The 20,790-nt window shown below is 34.5% G+C and overlaps 1 protein-coding gene across 18 annotated transcripts in view; it reads right to left on the bottom strand.

Moving 5' to 3' along the window:
• The window catches only part of DMXL1 (Dmx like 1), a 191,492-nt gene that overhangs the window by 27,086 nt on the left and 143,616 nt on the right, over positions 1-20,790 (bottom strand). For 13 of the 18 annotated variants that reach the window (XR_010156981.1, XM_063810591.1, XM_063810592.1 and 10 more), the window contains 5 exons: positions 18,621-18,738; positions 15,167-15,229; positions 5,071-5,157; positions 1,469-1,590; positions 981-1,122 (listed from right to left, as the gene is read on the bottom strand). Coding sequence is in view for 15 of the 18 variants with exons in the window: in XM_063810591.1 (XP_063666661.1) it covers positions 981-1,122; positions 1,469-1,590; positions 5,071-5,157; positions 15,167-15,229; positions 18,621-18,738 (532 nt within the window). In the remaining 3 variants the exon portion in view is untranslated. The remainder of the gene's footprint in view (positions 1-980; positions 1,123-1,468; positions 1,591-5,070; positions 5,158-15,166; positions 15,230-18,620; positions 18,739-20,790) is intronic. The other 5 variants (XR_010156982.1, XR_010156983.1, XM_009449539.5 and 2 more) reach the window with 1 other exon arrangement.

Raw genomic sequence — 20,790 nt, 5'->3', positions numbered from 1 at the left:
GAAAGCATTCTACAGTACTTATAAAATTCTGAAAAACCCTACCACCTTTCTTTGCTTCTTCAAATCTGTTCATTAGTTCCTATAACCTACGTAATAATAAAGGAAACTCTTGGAAGTACAAATATGAATCACATCTCTAGGTAATCAGGGCTAAAAAAGATCCTCCAACACTACAGAAAAATTATGTTTCAGTTCATTATTATACTGCTTTTTGCTTAACTTAAAAAATTATATATTGTTTTTGTTAAAAAAAAAAGAATATTTGTCCTGGCATTTAAAAAAGTGATACTTAATATGGATATAGTTATTAATTGATATCCATTAAAAGATACCTAGACAAGGGGTTAGCAAACCTTTTTTTATAAAGGACTGGATAGCAAGTGTTTTGGCTTTATGGGCATTTACTTTCTATTGCAGATACTCAATTCTGCCACTGTAGTGTGAAGGCATCCACAGACAAAATAGAAGCAAATGACTATGGCTGTGTTCCTATAAAACTTTATTTGTAAAAAAACACTGAAATCCAGTTTCATGTAATTTTCATGTGCCAAAAAATACTGTTTGTTTTTTCAACTATTGAAAAAACAATGTATACACCATTTCACTAAAATGTATACACCATTTCACTAAAATGTATACACCATTCTTAGCATATTAGCTATATAAAAACAGGTCATGGGTAGTATTTGACCTATGGGGAACACCTTGCTGAAGCCTGATCTGAACCATGTTTCAAATAATTCTTAATTAAAATATAGCTCTTTGGTTTTCAAGCAAAGTATATTTTTAAAACAATTTATTATTACCCTTTCAAATGAAAACATACTATTCTTCATTATCAAAATTTACAATTTCCAACATGTAAGACTTACTAAAACTTTAGGAATTAAGAAAAATGTTTTAAATCATCCTTTATCCATTAACCTAGAGGGAAAAATAAAAGTTACATATAACTTAAATTTATTTGTAACTTTACATACCACAGATGCTCCTCTGCCAGTCTGTGTACTACCAAGCCATGGCATGTTGATTGGAGTGCCAGGATTGCTATGTGTATATGGAGTTGTACCTTGAACAGCTGTTAAATCATCACGAGCATGTATAACCAAGAAATCTTCTGATCTATAAAGGAATGTCAACCAGAATAAAAACAACTCATCATTTCTTTCTTTTTTACACTTGAAAGGTCTAAAATTTGAATTTATAGTTCCCTTTAAAATTAATTTTCTTCAGCTCTTATTTGTAACTCACACACAATGACCTCATACCTCAACAATTTCTGTTCCCTTCACTTACTCTTCTCTCAGTTCCCTTATTTAAAGCTCTTGCCACCCCTCATTTAGCACATCAGCTTCTACTCTGCTTACAATCTATACATTGCTTTAAAGAATCTTTTGAAAGTTTTAGTTCAGTAAATATAGTCACTCATATTGCAACATTACTAAATAGAAACAAAGTATGAAGGTACCCTTTGGTTTCCACTTCTATATCATCATCTACCCAAGTGTAGACCTGTGTGGCCAGAATTCCAGAAACATCCAGTTCTTGAACATCATGACTGGAAGCGATTGCTATACAGTTTCTATTTGCCTGAAAAATAAGTCAAATGGTAATTTTTAAAGAAATAGGCAAAAGAGATAGTATATGAGCTGCTTTTTTTGAAAATGGTAGTTTTGAAATAACCTCTAGCAGTGATAACTAAAGTACAGGATATACAGCATTCTTACTTTTAGTGAAATAATAAGCTTCAGTTTGGAGATATGTTTATGTTCTAGGAAAAGTACATCCAATAGAAAGCCAGTATAAATGGCAATACATGCAGCATTTTATTTCCTCTCCCAGTACTGTTTTTCTAGACTGCTAGAATGCTATGATCGCTCTAAGGTATGCACAATTCAGAAATGTGGAGGAAGATGCTGAAAAAGATAGGAACCTGTAGGGTACAGAAAGGTGAGGGCAATAAGGAACTCCAAACTAAAAACATAATTATTAATTATTTAAATAAAACAACTTTCTCCTAAAGCTTTTCAATCTTAGGCAAAAAAAAAAGAAGTGGGAAAGGGTCACAGAAAAAAGGTGTAGGGGCAGAAATATAGTGGGAGAAGTATGCCAGAAAAAGATCACAAATGAAAAGTTGCTAAGGTGAAATGACATGAAATTTTAAATGCCTATGAATCAAAAATGTACATCTTGGCTGGGGGCAGTGGCTCACGTCTATAATCCTAGCACTTTAGGAGGCTGAAGCAGGCAGACAGCTTGAGCTCAGGAGTTCGATAGTAGCCTGGGCAACATGGCAAAACACTGTCTCTACAAAAAATACAAAAATTAGTTGGGCATGGTGGCATGCACCTGCAGTCCCAGCTACTTGGGAGAATGAGGTGAAACGATTGCTTGAGCCCAGGAGGTCGAGGCTGCAGTGAGCTGACATTGCACCACAGCACTGGGCACCAGGCATGATACCCTGTCTCAATAAATAAATAAATAAATAAATAAATAAATAAATAAATAAATTAAATGTGTATCTTTGAAACAGAAAACAGGAAGATATTGACAGCGAAGAGAAAATAGGATTACCATTACTGTTATGTTAGATTTTAACACAAACTATTAAGAAAAAACTGAGACCTTAGAAATAAATGAAAAAATGATATAGCTAGATTATTGGGTGGTTATTCTCCATGGGTATCCCAAATTCTGCATGTTTTATAAGTGAGTCATGTCTGCCCTTTTTTCTGCAGTATAATTGCCAGGATGTTTGTATAACTATCGTCTCTCCCTCCAGAGCAAAGGGCAAGTATGCTTACTATCGATTATAAAAGATTTGGGTCCCCTAAACTCAGTGATCCTCTCCTGTAATATAACCTACTATGTATGTAGGTAAGGTAGGTATCATCTGGCCCTCTTCCCGTCATTCTCTGGAAATTGTGGCTCAGGCAACCAGTGTAAAGTGCTGATTTTCTGGTTATTGCTTTTGCTGTTAGACATAAACTGTCCTTTGTCTCTGATCCAAGAGTCGTATGTCTTCTAACAGCATCCACTAAAATGTTTAATGGATCAATTAAATGGACTGTTTAAACAATCCACTGCCTGCCTCAAACAGAACTGTTTCTGTGGCAACAGAAACAGAAAGCTAACTGCTAGTTTTAATTTAAGGTAAAATCTGAGACCCTTCATAGTTTTTGACACAGGTAGTTCCCAACTAAACAAATGGCAAAAAAATCTCAATGGCATTTAAAAAAATGCAACTTAAAGCAAGAGGTATTATTTCTCAGCTGCAAATTTAGTAAGGATATTAAAAATAGCAAATCAGCTGGGTGCAGTGGCTCACGCCTGTAATCCCAGCACTTTGGGAGGCCGAGGCAGGCGGATCACGAGGTAAAGAGATCGAGACCATCCTGGCCAACCAACATGGTGAAACGCCGTCTCTACTAAAAATACAAAAATTAGCTGGGTGTAGTGGCGCACACCTGTAGTCCCAGCTACTTGGGAGGCTGAGGCAGGAGAATCGCTTGAACCCAGGAGGCAGAGGTTGCAGTAAGCCAAGATCGCGCCACTGCACTCCAGCCTGGGCAACAGAGTGAGACTCCGTCTCAAAATAAAATAAAATAAAATAAAGTAAAATAAAATAAAATAAATAAAAATAGCAAATCTGGGGAAATAAAAATTAAACAGGCATATTCATAGACAGTAACTTGTAGACTTTATATATGTGAATAGCTATTCATTACCAGTACTTATATATAAACCCTCAAGAAGAAAACAACTAGTTTCTTTTATAGCACAGACTATTTTAAATCATATTTTCTTCAAGAAAGAGCAGGTAATGCAGGTATAGATAATTTTTTTTTGTAGAGACAGGGTCTTACAATGTTGCCCAGGCTGGTATCAAACTCCTGGCCTCTAGTGATCCTACTGCCTTGGCCTCCCAAAGTGTTGGGATGACAGGTGTGAGCAACCACACCTGGCCAATAATTTTGTATTTGACATGTATATATAATATCATGTTATACAGATATTACAACTGGCTAAGGGGCTGACTCCAGATTTGCCTGTTTCAAACAGAACTGTTTCTTTGATAACAGAACTGTCTGAAGCAGGCAAATCTGGAGTCAGCCCCTTAGCCAGTCATTGCTCAACGGTGTCTAAGAAGGAAATTAAGTGAAGGACACAGAACAACAAAGATACTGTCCAGAAGAATTCAGAGAAGACAGACATAGCACAGAAAGACAGAAAACCAACTGGTGAAAGGATTACTAAATGGGTAATTTCCCTGTATATCACACTTCCCTGTATTACATATTACATATACATATTACAGGGTATGTATCTACATAACATTTAACAATTATTTTAAAATTAGGAACATACGAACATCTTATATATATGTATACAATATCTCCTTTAGGTATCTTCTATGAATACATAAAAAGAAGACACACATATCCTTTAAGTTAATGGAAGGAAAACAAAAGAATAACTAGAAGTCATTAGGAACCATACAGTAAGGCAATTAGGGGAGACAGAAGGGGAAAATGATTAATAAGACAGATTTCAATCTTGGACTATAGTACCTAAGGCCACCTCTTCTGTGAGGAGTGTATAGACATCTAAGGAGGATGTTAAGTAGAAATTTAAGAAATACTAAGAAAATACACACGTTGGGCAGCTATTGGAGGTATAAATCAAAGAGGGAGAATTTGAGTCACATATAAGCTTAAATCTTACCAAATACCCAGAACCACATTTGACATATTCATAAGGAACATAAAAAACTTTTTCTGTGGGTTAACTACTATAGTACATTGTATAAATTCTAAAGCGATTACATATTTGGTACTTCTCTCTGCATAGTAATAAAACATTATGTATCAGCTGTATCTCCAAAATCATATAATAACAAAATCACATTATCAAATAATATCATTTTATAAAATTAAAAAAGTATCCAGATTGCAATTTAAGGAACTGGAAGCAGCTTTGGGAAAGAAATACTGGATAAACTGATAAAACAGAAGATATTATCCAACTATAAATACTTAATAAACAAAAGAAGAATGTCTATGTACTTACCTTATTAACAGCAAACGCAGTAATGATATCAGATTCCTTATGAATAATTCTTGCTTTACCTCCAGGATATCCCAAATCTGCTTCTATCTAAATAAAAGGAAACAAAACACAAAAATGCACTGATTTTAGTAATAGAACTAATAATATATGCCAATCTATCAATTAGTACTTGCATAAATTATTTTAAGAAAGTAGATATTTCAATTCTAAAGGTATTATTGTATATGCTAATTGTCCCTAAAACAAAATTTGACATGGGAAATTTAAATTTCTTCAAACTTGCTTTTTTACACATAAAAAAACAGCTGATACAACATACAACTTCATTAAGTGGCTATCCTCCCGAGATACAGTTAATTGACTTTAAAGGATCAACACATTCTAATTATTAAAGCAAAATGTATTTACCAAGTTTCCTAGCATTATAATTCTTTAATATTATTTTTTAAAATTTAAAAGGTCAGATAGTCAATATTTTAGGTTTTGCAGACCACAAAGGGTCACTGTTGCATTTTTTCCAAACCCTTTAAAAATTCTCAGCTCATGGACTATATAGAAGCAGGTGAGATTTGGCCAGATGGCTGTAGTTAACCTTTGATTTATAGAGAAACCTGAAATTCTGAAAGGCAATGTAACTTGCCCAAGTGAGTAATCATTTTAGTAGCTAAATAAACCACCATTCTAAGTACTTTAGATGAGGGACATATATTTGACCTTCTGCTTACTCCAGACAAAGTGTATATACATCTTTGGACTTAGAAAAGAATACTATATAAAATCGACACTTACTAAAATAAGCAGAAAAGAGGAGGCAATTAAAGAGTTGAAATGTTGCCTAATATAGGACATTATTTCATATTATCCTGCTTTTTTTTTTTTTTTTTTTTTTTTTTGAGATGGATGCTCTTGTCGCCCAGGCTGGAGGGCAGTGGTCCCACAGTCTCAGCTCACTGCAACCTCTGCCTCCCAGGTTTAAGCAATTCTCCCGCTCCAGACTCCCAGGTAGCTGGGATTACAGGCACCTGCCACCACACCGGGCTAAGTTTTGTATTTTTAGTAGAGACAGGGTTTCACCATTTTGGCCAGGCTGGTCTCGAACTCCAGACTTCAGGTGATTTGGCCGCCTTGGCCTCCCAAATGCTGGGATTATGGGCGTGAGCCACCACGCCCAGCCATTCTAACTTTCAATCTTTTAAAATGAATTAGGTTTACAGACTTATTGTGAAATGCATAAATTATCTGAAATCAGCATACAATAAATTTACTTACTGCAAAATTTTGATAGAAATATCACCAATGCCTGGCCATTGACCACAGAATGGATCAGAATATGCAGTGTTTTAAAAATAGCAACTAAGGTCAGGTGTGGTGGCTCACGCCTATAATGCCGGCACTTTGAGAGGCTGAGGTGAGGGGATCACTTGAGGTCAGGAGCGGCCAACATGGAGAAAAGTACAAAATTTTACTAAAATTACAAAAATTTACTAAAAATTACTTTACTAAAAATACAAAAATTAGCCAGGCGTGATGGTGCGCATCGGTAATCCCCGCTACTTGAGTGGCTGAGGCACGAGAATCACTTGAACCCAGGAGGCAGAGACTGCAGTAAGCCAAGATCGAGCCATTGTACTCCAGCCCAGGCAACAGAGCAAGACCCTGTCTCAAAAAAATAAATAAATAAAAGAAAGGCAATTAAGATCACTGTTCAACTGGAAAGTTCAAAGAGACTTACAAGATAACCAAACCAAAATATCCCTACACAAACAAAAATCAGTCGCCAGATATAAAGAGTCAAATATATTCTAATCTAAAGTATAACTTGCTTAGGAAGAATTTCAGTATTCGCTGAACATTCTGGCTGACTTGAGGATCAACTTGTCTTCTAAGGAAAGTCTCAGCTCTGACTACAAAACGCCGATCATCCGTTAATGATGTACAAGTCAAATTCCATAATTTTATGACAAAATTCCAACTTACCCACCAATCTGCCTGGTATCTAAAGTATACTAAATGTTCATTCTTAGGTTTTGAAGAAATTGGCGACAGAGAAAGATGATGGCTCCATGGAATAGAGGGATGTGCCACTTGCTGGTAATGGTTGGATAGGGGATCATATCAGTTTCACCTGGGGAGCTTTTTCGAACTTTACATGTAAAGTTTGGGAAGAAAGCTCCTGCAGCTATGAACTTCAAAAAACCTTTCTCTATGTAGGAATACATTCCTGTCCTCATTATTTACTAAAAACATTGTTTCTCAATAAGGTGGTGTCAAGATAACCTGAATAAGAATCAACTGAGGTGATTTTTTTTTAAATACAAATACTCTGAACCCCATGTCAGATACATAATCAGAATGTCATGGGGGTGGGTCAAAGAAATAGTGGTATCTCAGAAGTCTTAAATTAAATTTGTGAATGACCATAAGTGGCAGAAGATAAGATTGGAGATAAAGGTAGAGGTTCAGTTCTTGCAGGGCCTTAAAAGACATAATAAAGAGTTCAAATCCTGTTCTAAGGCAGAGAAACCATTGGTGGATTTTGAAAAGCCAGGCTACTGTGAGATAAAACATAAAGGGTTTGAGAATGACTATCAGAAAACCAGTTAAAAGGCGACTACAGTAGCTGAAGTGAGAGATCATAGTGGGTTGGATTAGGGCAGTAGGAATGGTGACAGTGGTAAGTGGCTGGAATTGGGATACATTTTGTTAATGGACTGTAATCATAGTGTGAATAAAAGAAGGAAAGAAAAAGGATGAACCCTAGTGTCAGGCCTGATAGGTGGGTGAGTAAAGGTATCATTTACTGAGATGGACAGAAGTGAAGGAAACAGTAGGGAGTAGGTTCGGAGCAGGCAATGTCTGGAGTTCGGGAAATTAGTTGAGAGAGATTTGAGAGTTGTCAGCATACAAATTATATTAATATTTAAACTGTAAGATAACCCAAGGAGAGAGGAAAGATAGGAAAGATAAAAAGTTAGAGAACTGAATTCTGGGGCAACCAATATTTCAAGGATGGGAAAAAGGACAATTCAGTAGTTATCAATTAGCTAACATAAGAAATAGATTAGTTTGATATTATGGAAACTAAGTGAGGAAACAATTTTAGAAAAATGTTATGCGTCAACACTACCAAATGATTATTAAGAAGTTGAATCATATGAAGATAGACAATTGACTACTAAATTTAGTATACTGGAAGTCAGTGGTAACTGTGTCTAGGACAATCTCAGTGGAGTGGGCTGGAGATAATAACCAAATTAGAAAGAATGTGATATCTGGTGAATAAGAAGGGGAGTCCACGGGGAAAGGATCACAGAGACATTCAACTGAATTGATAATGTTTTATTTCTTAAGCTGGGTGGTTTGTTTATGGTGTTTCAACATTATTGTTTAAATCTTGAAGGACTTTATAGGCAACTCTAAGTGAATTTTGCTACATAGGAGACTAGAGAAATGGAGTATTTTTTAAAGGCAAAACATTAAAATATATTTGCTCATGGTAATGAGAATAATTTGAGAGAGGTAAACATTTATTGACAAGGAGAGAGGGAGATGGGCTTCAATTATTAAGAACTGAAGACAAGTTCTTGGGTAGGTGAAAGCAGGTAAGAACTGTGCAGAAGTGAAAGCTCTGGCCTTGAACAAAAAGGGTAACAGTTCACTCACTGTTAGAGGAGGCAGAAGAAAATATCTGCATACAGAGCAGAAATTAGATGATGATGGGCAGGTTAGGCTAAATCACTGCTGACTACACTTATTTTGACAGCAAAATATATTGATCTGTGGGGAGTAGGAAACAAATACTGGAAGTTTCAGGAAACAAGGAAAAAGTATGAAAATGAAAAAACAAATTTGCTATAGAGCAATTTATTATGACTGCAGGGTAGTTTTATATTAATTTTGGATTTGTGCTAATAAATTTAAAGTGAGGCAAGCTCCAGGGTTTGTGCTTTTCCTCCAAACATGTTCAGCTGCTTGAGTGCAGGCACAGAATAGGACAAAAAGTTGGGTTTAAGAAGGTTTGGGAATTTTCAAGGCAAGTAGGAAGAACAGGGATAAGGATGTTTGCAAGTGACTGATTGATTCCATGATGGATCATGAAATCTAAGCTGGGAAGGGAAGGAACTAGGAACATGATACAGTCAGCTAAAAATAGAGACAGAACTTGCATGTGCTATGAATGTAATTTTATTTGTTAAAGGCCTCACAACATAACATTACAGTTAAAAAAAAATCACAATGAATATGGTCTTAAAACATCTCCTAAAGTTTCAAGTCACACTGTGTAAAGATTTCATGCTTTGATTGGGCTGGACATGTGAAGAAAAAAGAATCCAAATATTAACGCTAAAAGAGATTTAAAGAGATTATGCAGATCAAAAACTAAACACAGAATTGCTATATGATCTAGCAATTCCACTTCTGTATATACCCCAAAAAACTGAAAGCAGAGATTCAGATATTTGTATATCAATGTTCATAGCACCATTATTCACAATAACCAAGACAGACACAACTCAAATGTCCACTAACTGACGAATGGATAAACAAAATATATGAACATACATTAGAATACTATTCAGCCTTAAAAAGAAAGGAAATTCTGACACATGCTAAAATATGGATGAACCTTAAAGACATTATGCTTGGTGAAATAAACTAGTCACAAAAGGACAACTATTATACAATTCCATTTACATGAGGTACCTAGGGATAGTAAAATTCATAGATACAAAAAGCAGAATGGTGGTTGCCTGGAGTGGGCGCCAGAGGAATGGGGAGCTGTTGTTTAGCGGGCACAAATTTTCAGTTTGGAGAGGATGAAAAAGTTCTGGAGATGGATGGTGTGTTGGTTGCAGAGCAGTCTAAATGTACTTATGACCACTGGGCTGCTTTACAAATGGTTAAAATGGTAACTTTTATGTTATTTATATTTTACCACAAAAAGGAATTATGCAGAAACTGATCTGAACATTGCTTGGGTTCCACAGAGCTGCCCTTAGAAGCTGGAGGAGAAAGAGATAGTTACAATAGATTAACACCAGGATCCTACGGAATATTTCAATTAGAGAAGCAACAGGTTTAAAATTATCAGCCCTAATTTTACATGTCAGTAAATGAAGCTCCAAGAATGGAAGAAGTGAAAGGTCATACAGCAGATCCATGGAAAAAGTGACTGAGACCCTGGGTAGTCAGTAGTGATTTTCATTTACTAAAACCTACAATATAAGGTTGTGTACTTGGAACACTTCATTGCCACTCTAATGACACAAATATGAAGTAAAATGATATCTAAAGAATACCGAAGGCATAACTGAAAGAAAATAGGAAGCAATCAGGTGAACATAAAATGGTGTCAATACCCCAAATATTAGGGAATATAAATACTAAAGAAGACACAATTTGGTTTTCAAAGTCATAGCAGAAGAAGGAGAGGCAGCATCACCATGGATTCTACACATATTTTAATAGGGCAACATGATAACTTTATGCCAGTAAGTTTGACAACATAAATGAAATGTACACTTCTTGAAAGACATGTACTACCAAAACTGACTTAAGAAATAGATAAACCTGAATTGCCCTACATCTGTTAAAGAAATTAAATTTGTCATTTAAAAAACTTCAGGATTCTACCAAACACTTCAGAAATAACACTAATTCTATAAAAATTATTCCCCAAAATTAAAGAGGACAGAACCTTCGTCAATTCATTCTAAGAGTCTAGCACTAATCTGAGACCAACACAAACAACATTGTAAGAAAACTACAAACCAATATCCCTCATGAACATAGATGTAAAAATTCTTAAAATTTTATCAAATGTAACTATATATAAAAAGGATAACACATCACGACCAAGTATAGCTTATGCTGGGAATGCTAGATTGGTTTAACATTTTTTTTAAAAATCCTTAACCTATCATACTAAAAAAGAAAAAAGGATGATCATTTCAATAGTAGGCAAAACAAAAAAATCATTTGATAAAATCCAACATCCTTTCCTTATTAAAAACTCTTAACAAAGTAGGAATGCAAAGAAACGTCCTCAAACTTATAAAGGGCATCTACAACAAACTTAAAGAAAACATTATACTTAATAATAAAAGACTGCTTTCCCCAAGATCAGAAACAAGATAATAATGTCTGCTGGTGATCACTTCTATTCAACATTGGACTGGAAGTTCTAAGTCAGAGTGATAAGGCAAAAAAAAAAAAAAAAAAAAAAAAAAAAAAAACCGAAAGAAAAAAGAAAAAAGAACTTAGAAGAATAATATATTTGAATGACTTACAATACATGACTTCGTGATTTATTATAAGGTTATAGTGATAAAGACAGTGAGCTATTACCATAAAGATGGATCAATGGCCCAAAACAGACTCCAGAATTAGACCTACACATCTGTGTCAACTGATTTTTGAAAAGGTGAAAGAGGTAGTTTAGTGAAAGAAAAGATAATCTTTTCAAGAAATAATGCTGTAACAATTGACATACAGATGCAAAAACAACAACAATAACAAAGAACTGAGGTCTATACTTCACACCATGTAAACAAATTAACTTGAAATGGATTATAGACCTAAATGTAATACTGAAACTCAAAAACACTTAGAACAGGAGAAAGTTTTTGTGATCTTAGGTTAGGCAAAGATTTCTTAAATACAACACCCAAAAGAAAATGAATAACCAGAACTAATACATTAGACATCATCAAAATTAAGAACTTCTGCACTTCAAAAGAACTTGTGGCCGGCTGCGGTGGTTCACGCTCCTAATCCCAGCACTTTAGGAGGCCGAGGTGGGCAGATCACTTGAGCCCAGGAGTTTGAGACCAGTCTGGGTAACATGGTGAAACCCAGTCTACTCATCTACTAAAAATATAAAAATTAGCCGGGTGTGTTAGTGCACACCTGAGGTATGAGAATCGCTTGTACCCAGGAGGTGGAGATTGCAGTGAGCCAAGATCATACCACTGCACTCCAGCATAGGCAACAGAGCAAGACTTTGCTTAAAAAATAAATAAATAAAATGAAAACACCTTGTAAACAGAATGAAAAGACAAGCCATAGAGTAAGAGAAAATATTTGCAAATCACATTTCTGATAAATTACTTTTATCCAGAACATACAAATAACTGTTAAAATTGAATCAAGAAAACAAGCAACCTAATACAAAATAAACATAAGATTTGAAGGCAATTCATGCAGAAAGATAGACAAATGGCAAATAAGCATGTGATAAGATGCTTGATGCAAATTAAAACCACAATGAACTACTACTACATACCTACTAGAATGGTTAAAATGAAAATATAGACTACACACCAACTGTTGGTAAGAATGTGATGCAAGGCTGGGCATGGTGGGTCACACCTGTAATCCGAACACTTCAGGAGGCTGAGGTGGGAAGACTGCTTGAGCCCAGAAGTTTGAGACCAGCCTGAGCAACATGGAGAAACCCCATCTCTACAAAAAATAAAATTGAGCTGGGCATGGTGATGCATGCCTGTAGTCCCAGCTGCTCAGAAGGCTGAGGCAAGAGAACTGCTTGAGCCCAGGAGGTCAAGGCTGCAGTGAGCCGTAATCACACCACTGCACCCAGCCTGGGAGACACAGTGAGACCCTGCCTTTAAAAAAAAAAAAAAAAAATAGAATGGGATTTCGTACACAATCCATTGAGAATATACATAAATGGTACAACCACCTTGGAAAATATTTGAATAGTTTCACAAAACGTTTAACATATACCTACACATGATCCAGTCTTTCTACTCCTAGGCATTTACACAAGACAAATGAAAGCATTTTTCCATAAAATGTGACTTTTGCATGAATATTCAAAGCAGCCTTATTTGGAATAGGTCCGAAATAAAATCAGCTCAAGTGTTCATTAACAGGTAAATAAACTATGGTATATCCATATAATGTAATAAGCATCATAATAACAAGAATGAACTACTAAAACACACAACATAGATGAATCTTGAAATAATTATGCTAAGTCAATGGACACAGACTATAAACCAAAAATGACGTATTATATGATTCTATTTACATAAAATTCCAGAAAACAACAAATGAATCTTTAACACCAGGAAAAAGTTTGGTAGCTGCCTGGGGAAGAGGGCACAGGTGGGAGAGAAAAAAAAAATGGAGGGATTAAATTCTGGGGACTGATGGATATAATCATTATCCTGGTTGTGGTGACGGCTTCGCTAGTGTATATACATGCCAAAATTGAACAAGTTGTGTGCTTTAAATATATGTAGTTATTTTAGGTCAGGCATACCTTACAAAGATTTTTTTTTTAAACTATATAGCAGTGGGCTTGGAAAAATGCTGGCCAAAATGATGTTAACCCTCCCTTCAAAAAGACTGTATTTTGACGCAGCATGAAGCTGACTATAGAAATACAACATTATGACTATTAACATTTTATAAACAGTATCAAAACAAAAATGTTTGTATAAGAATTCCTGATATCTGGCTGGGCGTGGTGTCTCACACCTGTAATCCCAGCACTTTGGGAGGCCAAGGCAGGCAAATCACCTGACGTTGGGAGTTCAAGACCAGCCGGACCAACATGGAGAAACTCTGTCTATTAAAAATACAAAAATTGGCTGGATGTGGTGGCCCATGCATGTAATCCCAGCTACTTGGGAGGCTGAAGCAGGAGAATCGCTTGAACCCGGGAGGTGGAGCTTGCAGTAAGCTGAGATCGCACCACTGCACTCCAGTCTGGGCAACCTGAGCGAAACTCTGTTTCCAAAAAAAAAAAAAAAAAAAATCCTGATAATGTGTAGACAGTAATAAGTAATCATCAAAACCCAGGCAAGGAAAATTGTTAACTGATTAAAAGTTTGAATTATATTCCCTCAAAACCCCCAAAGGCCACTAGATAGTTTGAAAGTATGAATGACATATAGACTTATTTTGCAAAAGTTTTAGTTATAATATACACCTGATATCAAATCAGGCTTTTTAATTAATTGCACAGAATTATTTCTCCTATTTTACCAAAGGATTTCCGTTGGAAAGAATAAGGGGTAGAAATTAGTAACCTTAAAAATTTTTTTGAGCAATTTTTCACTTAAAAATCACTGCTGAGATTGTTTTAAATACAGAATATGAAAAACATGAGTTAAATATTAACCTCATAAAGTCGTAGTTGAATTGGCCAGGCGAGGTGGCTCACGCCTGTAATCCTAGCACTTTGGGAGGCCAAGGCAGGTGGATCACCTGAGGTCAGGAGTTTGACATCAGCCTGGCCAACATGGCAAAATCTCATCTCTACTAAAAATACAAAAAGAATTAGCCAGGTGTGGTGGTGGGCGCCTATAATCCCAGCTACTCAGGAGGTTGAGGCAGGAGAATCGCTTGAACCTGGGGGGCAGAGGTTGCAGTGAACCAAGACTGTGACGCTTCACTCCAGCCTGGGCAAAAAAGCGAAACTCCGACTCAAAAATAAAATAAAATAAAGTCATAGTTGAATATGCAACCACAGGACGCCTAGGAGTTTTTTCATAATTATACAGATTCTCATCTTTTGTGCTTTGGTTCTCAAGTACCATGAGTACTTACTATGTATCCTTAAGGCACTTTGCTACATGCTATTACTACCAGTAAAATAAATGCTATGTAACAGTATTTACTATATTTTTAGGAATTAATATTAATTCCTAATTTGAATTTTTAAATATCATTAATTTTAATGTCATTAATTCCTAATTTTAGTATCATTAATTCCTAATTTGAATTTTAACTTCAAAAGTGATATTTGCAGAATTAAAACAATACTACTAGACAATTGCTATTGTAATCACATGTATTAAGAACTTTAGTTGTATTTACTCAGAAAAATTTGTAGCCAAAACAAGATACATTCAACTCCCTTTAAAATTGCATTCTCTTATCTAACAAAACAGAAACCACTTTCACAACTGCAGTATTTAAGTCGTTAAAATAAAAGGAGAATAATTTGAGGGAACAATACTTTAAATCCATTGGAAACAAAGACCAGTTTAAAACTAAAATGCAAATGCTTTGTTCTTTTGTGAAAGAATGCAATTTTTAATTTCAGTTGAATGATATTTTGTACCTTATTGATGTTTGGCTCCTCCATCATAGAATTTTTGATGGTTTCACTGTTGTCCTCTAATGACTTCATCAAGAAAGAATAACCACATGACAAAGAGTAAAGATGAGATGTAACATGCAAAATACTGGGGACTGTTTAAATGCTATATTTTAAACCAAATTTACTAGAAAAGAACATTATATGGAGTTACTATTCTTAAAATTTCATACACCTTATAAGAAGCATGTGTGAGGGTGCATGGTTAGGAAATGAGCAAAACTTAATCCCTCAGAACTCATTAACTACCACTATAAATTTTATTCTAACCCTAAGAAGTTTTTACTCAATTTCGAAATGTTGACATTAAAGCACGATTGAAACCAAAATACTTTATATTAAAATAATCAGAGCTACTGGTGTCAGAGTACTATGAACAAAGTCGAATTATTCTCTTACTCGCTGCTTTGTCTTATCTCCACATCTGAACCTTCAGGAAAATCTCTTGATTAGAAAATTTCAATTTCTACATGTATCTAATTCTCTTCCACTGATGAAGCCAGAAATAGTCAATAAATTGCTGGGAAGCACATACACTTCTTAAAAGGGAATAGTAGTACTTGTTAAAGAAAGAGTTGTTCCAAGACTTTTAGTTCTTCTCAGAAACTCAAACAAAACAAAACAAAAAAAAACAGAAAAAGGAATTGGGAACAATGATGGGAGTTGTCAAGTCCCAATTTTTTTATTAAGAATGACTTAATCTAATTGCAGTTGTCTGTACTTTCTATTTAAATACAAAGGGAAGACATTCTATTTTAAAACACAGGTACCAGTAAACTTTATCAAACAGGAAAAGAAACGATCTGAGAAAACCAGGATTTTAGGGTCAGATGAAGAAACCGTAAAATTTCATTTTCAAACACATAAAGAAATAAAGAAAGAGCAGTTCTCAGAATACTCTCCCATCACCTGCCATCCAAAATACAGGGCCTGTTATATATGTATCTCCTAACCATCTGGAAAGTCACAGTGACTTTGACTAAAATATTTAAGCATAATCATCATTTTAGAAAAATAAGAGATGGAAGGTGATTTTGTTAATACTAAAAATAGGCTAGTAACCTTTCCGGTAAAGATTAATTTCACACAAACTCTATATTCTATTTAACTCCATTCAAATCTATGCTTTACTATATAACATTTTTCTTTTCATATTCTCTATCAAAAAGACACTATTTTAAGAGTATCACTATCAAGAATAAAACAACAAAGCAATAACAACAAACTTTTAGTAACTACCATTAATTGCGTCAAGGTTTAAATAAGTTAAATCTATTTATCAAAACATTGCAAAGTAAGGGCTATTATAGTCATTTTGCATTAAAAAAACAAAATTCAGAGAAAATATTCAGCTTACTGATAGTCACAAAACTGTTAGTCCAACATTCATATTCATGCTCCTGATTAAAATAATTACAATAAAAATAATTTAAAAATTTTTTTGAGATATCATGAAACTCCAAAGAATAACAGAAATTTTAAAATGTGTAGTTATACTTATTATTTGCTATGTTTACCTATTCTGGCTTGACTATACTACTCTATTTCTTTAATGAGTCTATTCCTGAATCAACTAGACAATCTAATGGCTCAACAGTTTTTTTGTATTGTTTTCAGAACTACTTCATTTCCCAAATACCCAAATATATCAGCAGTAGAAAAATAAGATTTTTCTAAGATTAATCAAATATGTCAATTTTAAAAAAAAAAGATCAAATAAACAAATGAAATACATTCATGTTTGTCTAAATTTCAATATTACACCAAGGTACTCAGGTCAAAAGTCTTCTAAGTCAGCAAGAACACTACATACTATTTCCTGACTTGGTCGATTTGAATATATTTACAAAATGAGGCAAATAGTAAATAACAGCATATACAGTTTCCACTTAAAATTGGTGCTTAAATTGAGAGACAATGAGATATATATGTAATTTTCCTTTAAGGTAGAAAGGTTAGATGTCAATCTTGCTTTTTGCTTACTTGTCTATTGTGAAGCCATTCAATTTATTTCTTCAACTGAAATATCTTCAGTGTTTCCTCCACCTTCAAAAACTGTACAAAGCTTGCTTTCAGACTAGTTCAGTGCTACTCAAAATGTGGTTCACATACCAAATGTCAGTTCTGAACTCTTCGTTACCAGTCCAGGAGACAAAAAGAATTGACTACATCACTGCATCTACTGTTCAGTTCACCTGAACTTTTTAGTAACAAAACTTTCCCAATGAAAGAAACAAGTTCCCCATATCATTAGACTGATAATTATTACTAGCACTAAACTAAATGACAAAAAAAAAAAACCCATTATGATAATATCAAGGTATAAGCAACCAGTTACACTACAGGTTAATTTGGGTTTGTAAAATTTCATTAATTTAAGCATAATCCACAGAAAAGAAAATGTACATATTTAAAAAGTTGGCTGGGTGCAGTGGCTCAAGCCTGTAATCTCAGCACTTTGGGAGGCCAAGGCAGGTAGATTGCCTGGGCTCAGGAATTCAAGACCACCCTGGGCAATATGGTGAAACCCTGTCTCTACCAAAAATACAAAAAATTAGCCAGGCATGGTGGCGTTCATCTGCAGTCCCAGCTGCTAGGGAGGCTGAGGTGGGAGGATCGCTTGAGCCTGGGAGGCAGAGGTTGCAGTGAGCTGAAATGGTGCCACTGTACTCAAACCTGTGTGACAGAGTGAGACTCCATCTCAAAAAAGATAAATAAATACAAGAAAAATTTTTCAGGCCGGGCGTGGTGGTTCACACCTGTAATACTAGCACTTTGGGAGGCTGAGGCGGGTGGATCACCAGGTCAGGAGATCAAGACCATCCTGGCTAACACAGTGAAACCCCGTCTCTACTAAAAATACAAAATATTAGTTGGGCGTGGTGGCGGGCACCTGTAGTCCCAGCTATTCGGGAGGCTGAGGCAGGAGAATGGTGTGAACCTGGGAGGCGCGGAGCTTGCAGTAAGCTGAGATCGCACCACTGCACTCCAGCCTGGGTGACAGAACAAGACTCCGTCTCCAAAGAAAAGATAAATAAATAAATAAAAAATTTTCAGTATACAATTAAACTTCTAAGTTACAATTAAACTTCTAAGATAGACTTCTTTTAACTGTCACATGAAAATCATAGAAAATTTCTATCTTGTCTCTTAAATTGATGATCATGACAATTCAAAACAAGACGCGGAATATTAAACATTTTTATCGAGAAAAAAGTCCCAAATACATTTGAATTAATTAAATTGATTTATGAAAATACTGCCCCTTTTATAAATTACACTGTTCTAAGCATTAATTGCCTATGTTTATGATACGTGTTTTCAAAAAATCTGTAAAATACAACTCATTTTAATGGTTACATGATAATATAAAAGACTTCAATAATAAAATAGTAAACAGGTTTTAACTTATACAGACCTCATTTAGACACCGTTTCTTTGTGAATATATTTTTGATAAAGGTTTCCTGAATTTCTTCCTGCTTCACCAAATACTGCCAAAGCCTCTTCACAGACAGTGCCAGATGGTGTTTGGATCTACAGAGAGAGACAGCAAATTTAATCATTAACTTCAGAAATTTCTGATTAACTTGATAACAATTCCTTGGTGCCATATAAATTATAATAAATTAACTGCAATCAGACTTTATGACTGGAGGCAGATCATATGGCCAACCTTTTCGTTAAAGGATTTCCTTAAAGGATTAGTACATAATTCAGGCTTTGTGGACCATATGGTCTCTGTCACAACTACTCAAGTCTGATATTGTACAGGTAAAGTATCCCTTATCTAAAGTACTTGGGACCAGAAGTATTTTGAATTTCATATATTTTCAGATTTTGAAATATTTGAATATATATGTCTAAATTAAAAATTCATTTATGTTTCATATACATCTTATATGCATAACCTGAAGGTAAGAAATTATATATATATAAAAATATATAAATATATATAAAAATATAAATATATATAAATATAAATATATTTATATAAAATAATATATATAAATAATATATATATTATTTATATATATAATTATATATAAAAATAATATATATATAAATAATATATATATTATTTATATATATAATTATATATAAAAATAATATATATATAAATAATATATATATTATTTATATATATAATTATATATAAAAATAATATATATAAATAATATATATATTATTTTTATATATAATTATATATAAAAATAATATATATATAAATAATATATATATTATTTTTATGTATAATTATATATAAAAATAATATATATATAAATAATATATATAATATATATGTGTGTATATATATATGTATATGTATATTTTTGAGATGGAATCTCAATCTTTGGCCCAGACTGGAGTGCAACAGGGCGATCTTGGCTCACTGCAACCTCCACCTCCTGGGTTCAAGCGATTCTCCTGCCTCAGCCTCCCGAGTAGCTGGGATTACAGGCACCTGCCACCATGCCCAGCTAATTTTTGTATTTTTAGTAGAGAAAGGGTTTCACCATGTTGGCAGGCTGGTCTTGAACTCCTGACCTCAGGTGATCCATCCACTTCAGCCTTCCAAAGTGCTGGCATTACAGGCAGTGAAGGTGAGAAATTATATTTTTAATAATTGTGTGCATGAAACAAATTTGTGTTAAATAGTTATATGTGGCATTTTCTACTTATAGCATCATGTTGGTACTCAAAAAATTTTGAATTTTGGAGCATTTCAGATTTGAATTAGGGACTGTCAACTTGCAGTGGGAAAGCAACTACTGGCAATATGCAATTGAGAGGATTTATGGCTATAATCCAATAAAACTTTATTTAAAGAAGCATGGAGAGGTCTGGATTTCACCTGTGGGGATGGCCATAGTTTGCTGATCCCTAACCTAGGGCCATAGGATCTAACAAAAGTAGGTATGCTTTAGCAAAATCTCTGGGACATAGCTAAGGCAGCATTAGGAGGGAAATTCACAGCACTAAATGTCCACATCAAAAAGTTAGAAAGATCTCAAATTAACAACCTAACATCATAATGGAAAATATCAGAGAAGCAAGAACAAATAAACCCCAAAGCTAGCAGAAGATAAAAAATAACAAATATCAAAGCTGAAATGAAAGAAATTGAGACACACAAAACCATTCAAAAGATCAACGAATCCAGGAGTTGGTCTTTTGAAAAAATTAGTAAGACAGATAGACTGCCAGCTAGACTAATAAAAAAGAAAAGAGAGAAGATACAAATAAACACAATTAGAAATGACCAAGGAGATGTTACCACTGACCCCACAGAAATAAAAATAACCATCAGAAACTACTATGGACACCTCTATGCACACAGACTACAAAACCTACAAGAGATGGATAAATTCCTGGACACATACACCCTCCCAAGACTGAACCTGGAAGAAATGATTCCCTGACCAAACTAATAATGAGCTCTGAAATTCAATCAGTAATGAATAGCATACCAACCAAAAAAGGCATAGAACCAGATGGATTCACAGCCAAATTCTACGAAATGTACAAAGAAAAGCTGGTACCATTCATACTAAAACTATACCAAAAAACTGAGGAGGTGGAACTCCT

The sequence above is a fragment of the Pan troglodytes genome, chromosome 4 (assembly GCF_028858775.2).
Source record: "Pan troglodytes isolate AG18354 chromosome 4, NHGRI_mPanTro3-v2.0_pri, whole genome shotgun sequence".
Taxonomy (NCBI): domain Eukaryota; kingdom Metazoa; phylum Chordata; class Mammalia; order Primates; family Hominidae; genus Pan; species Pan troglodytes.
This window is presented reverse-complemented; position numbering and strand designations above follow the sequence as displayed.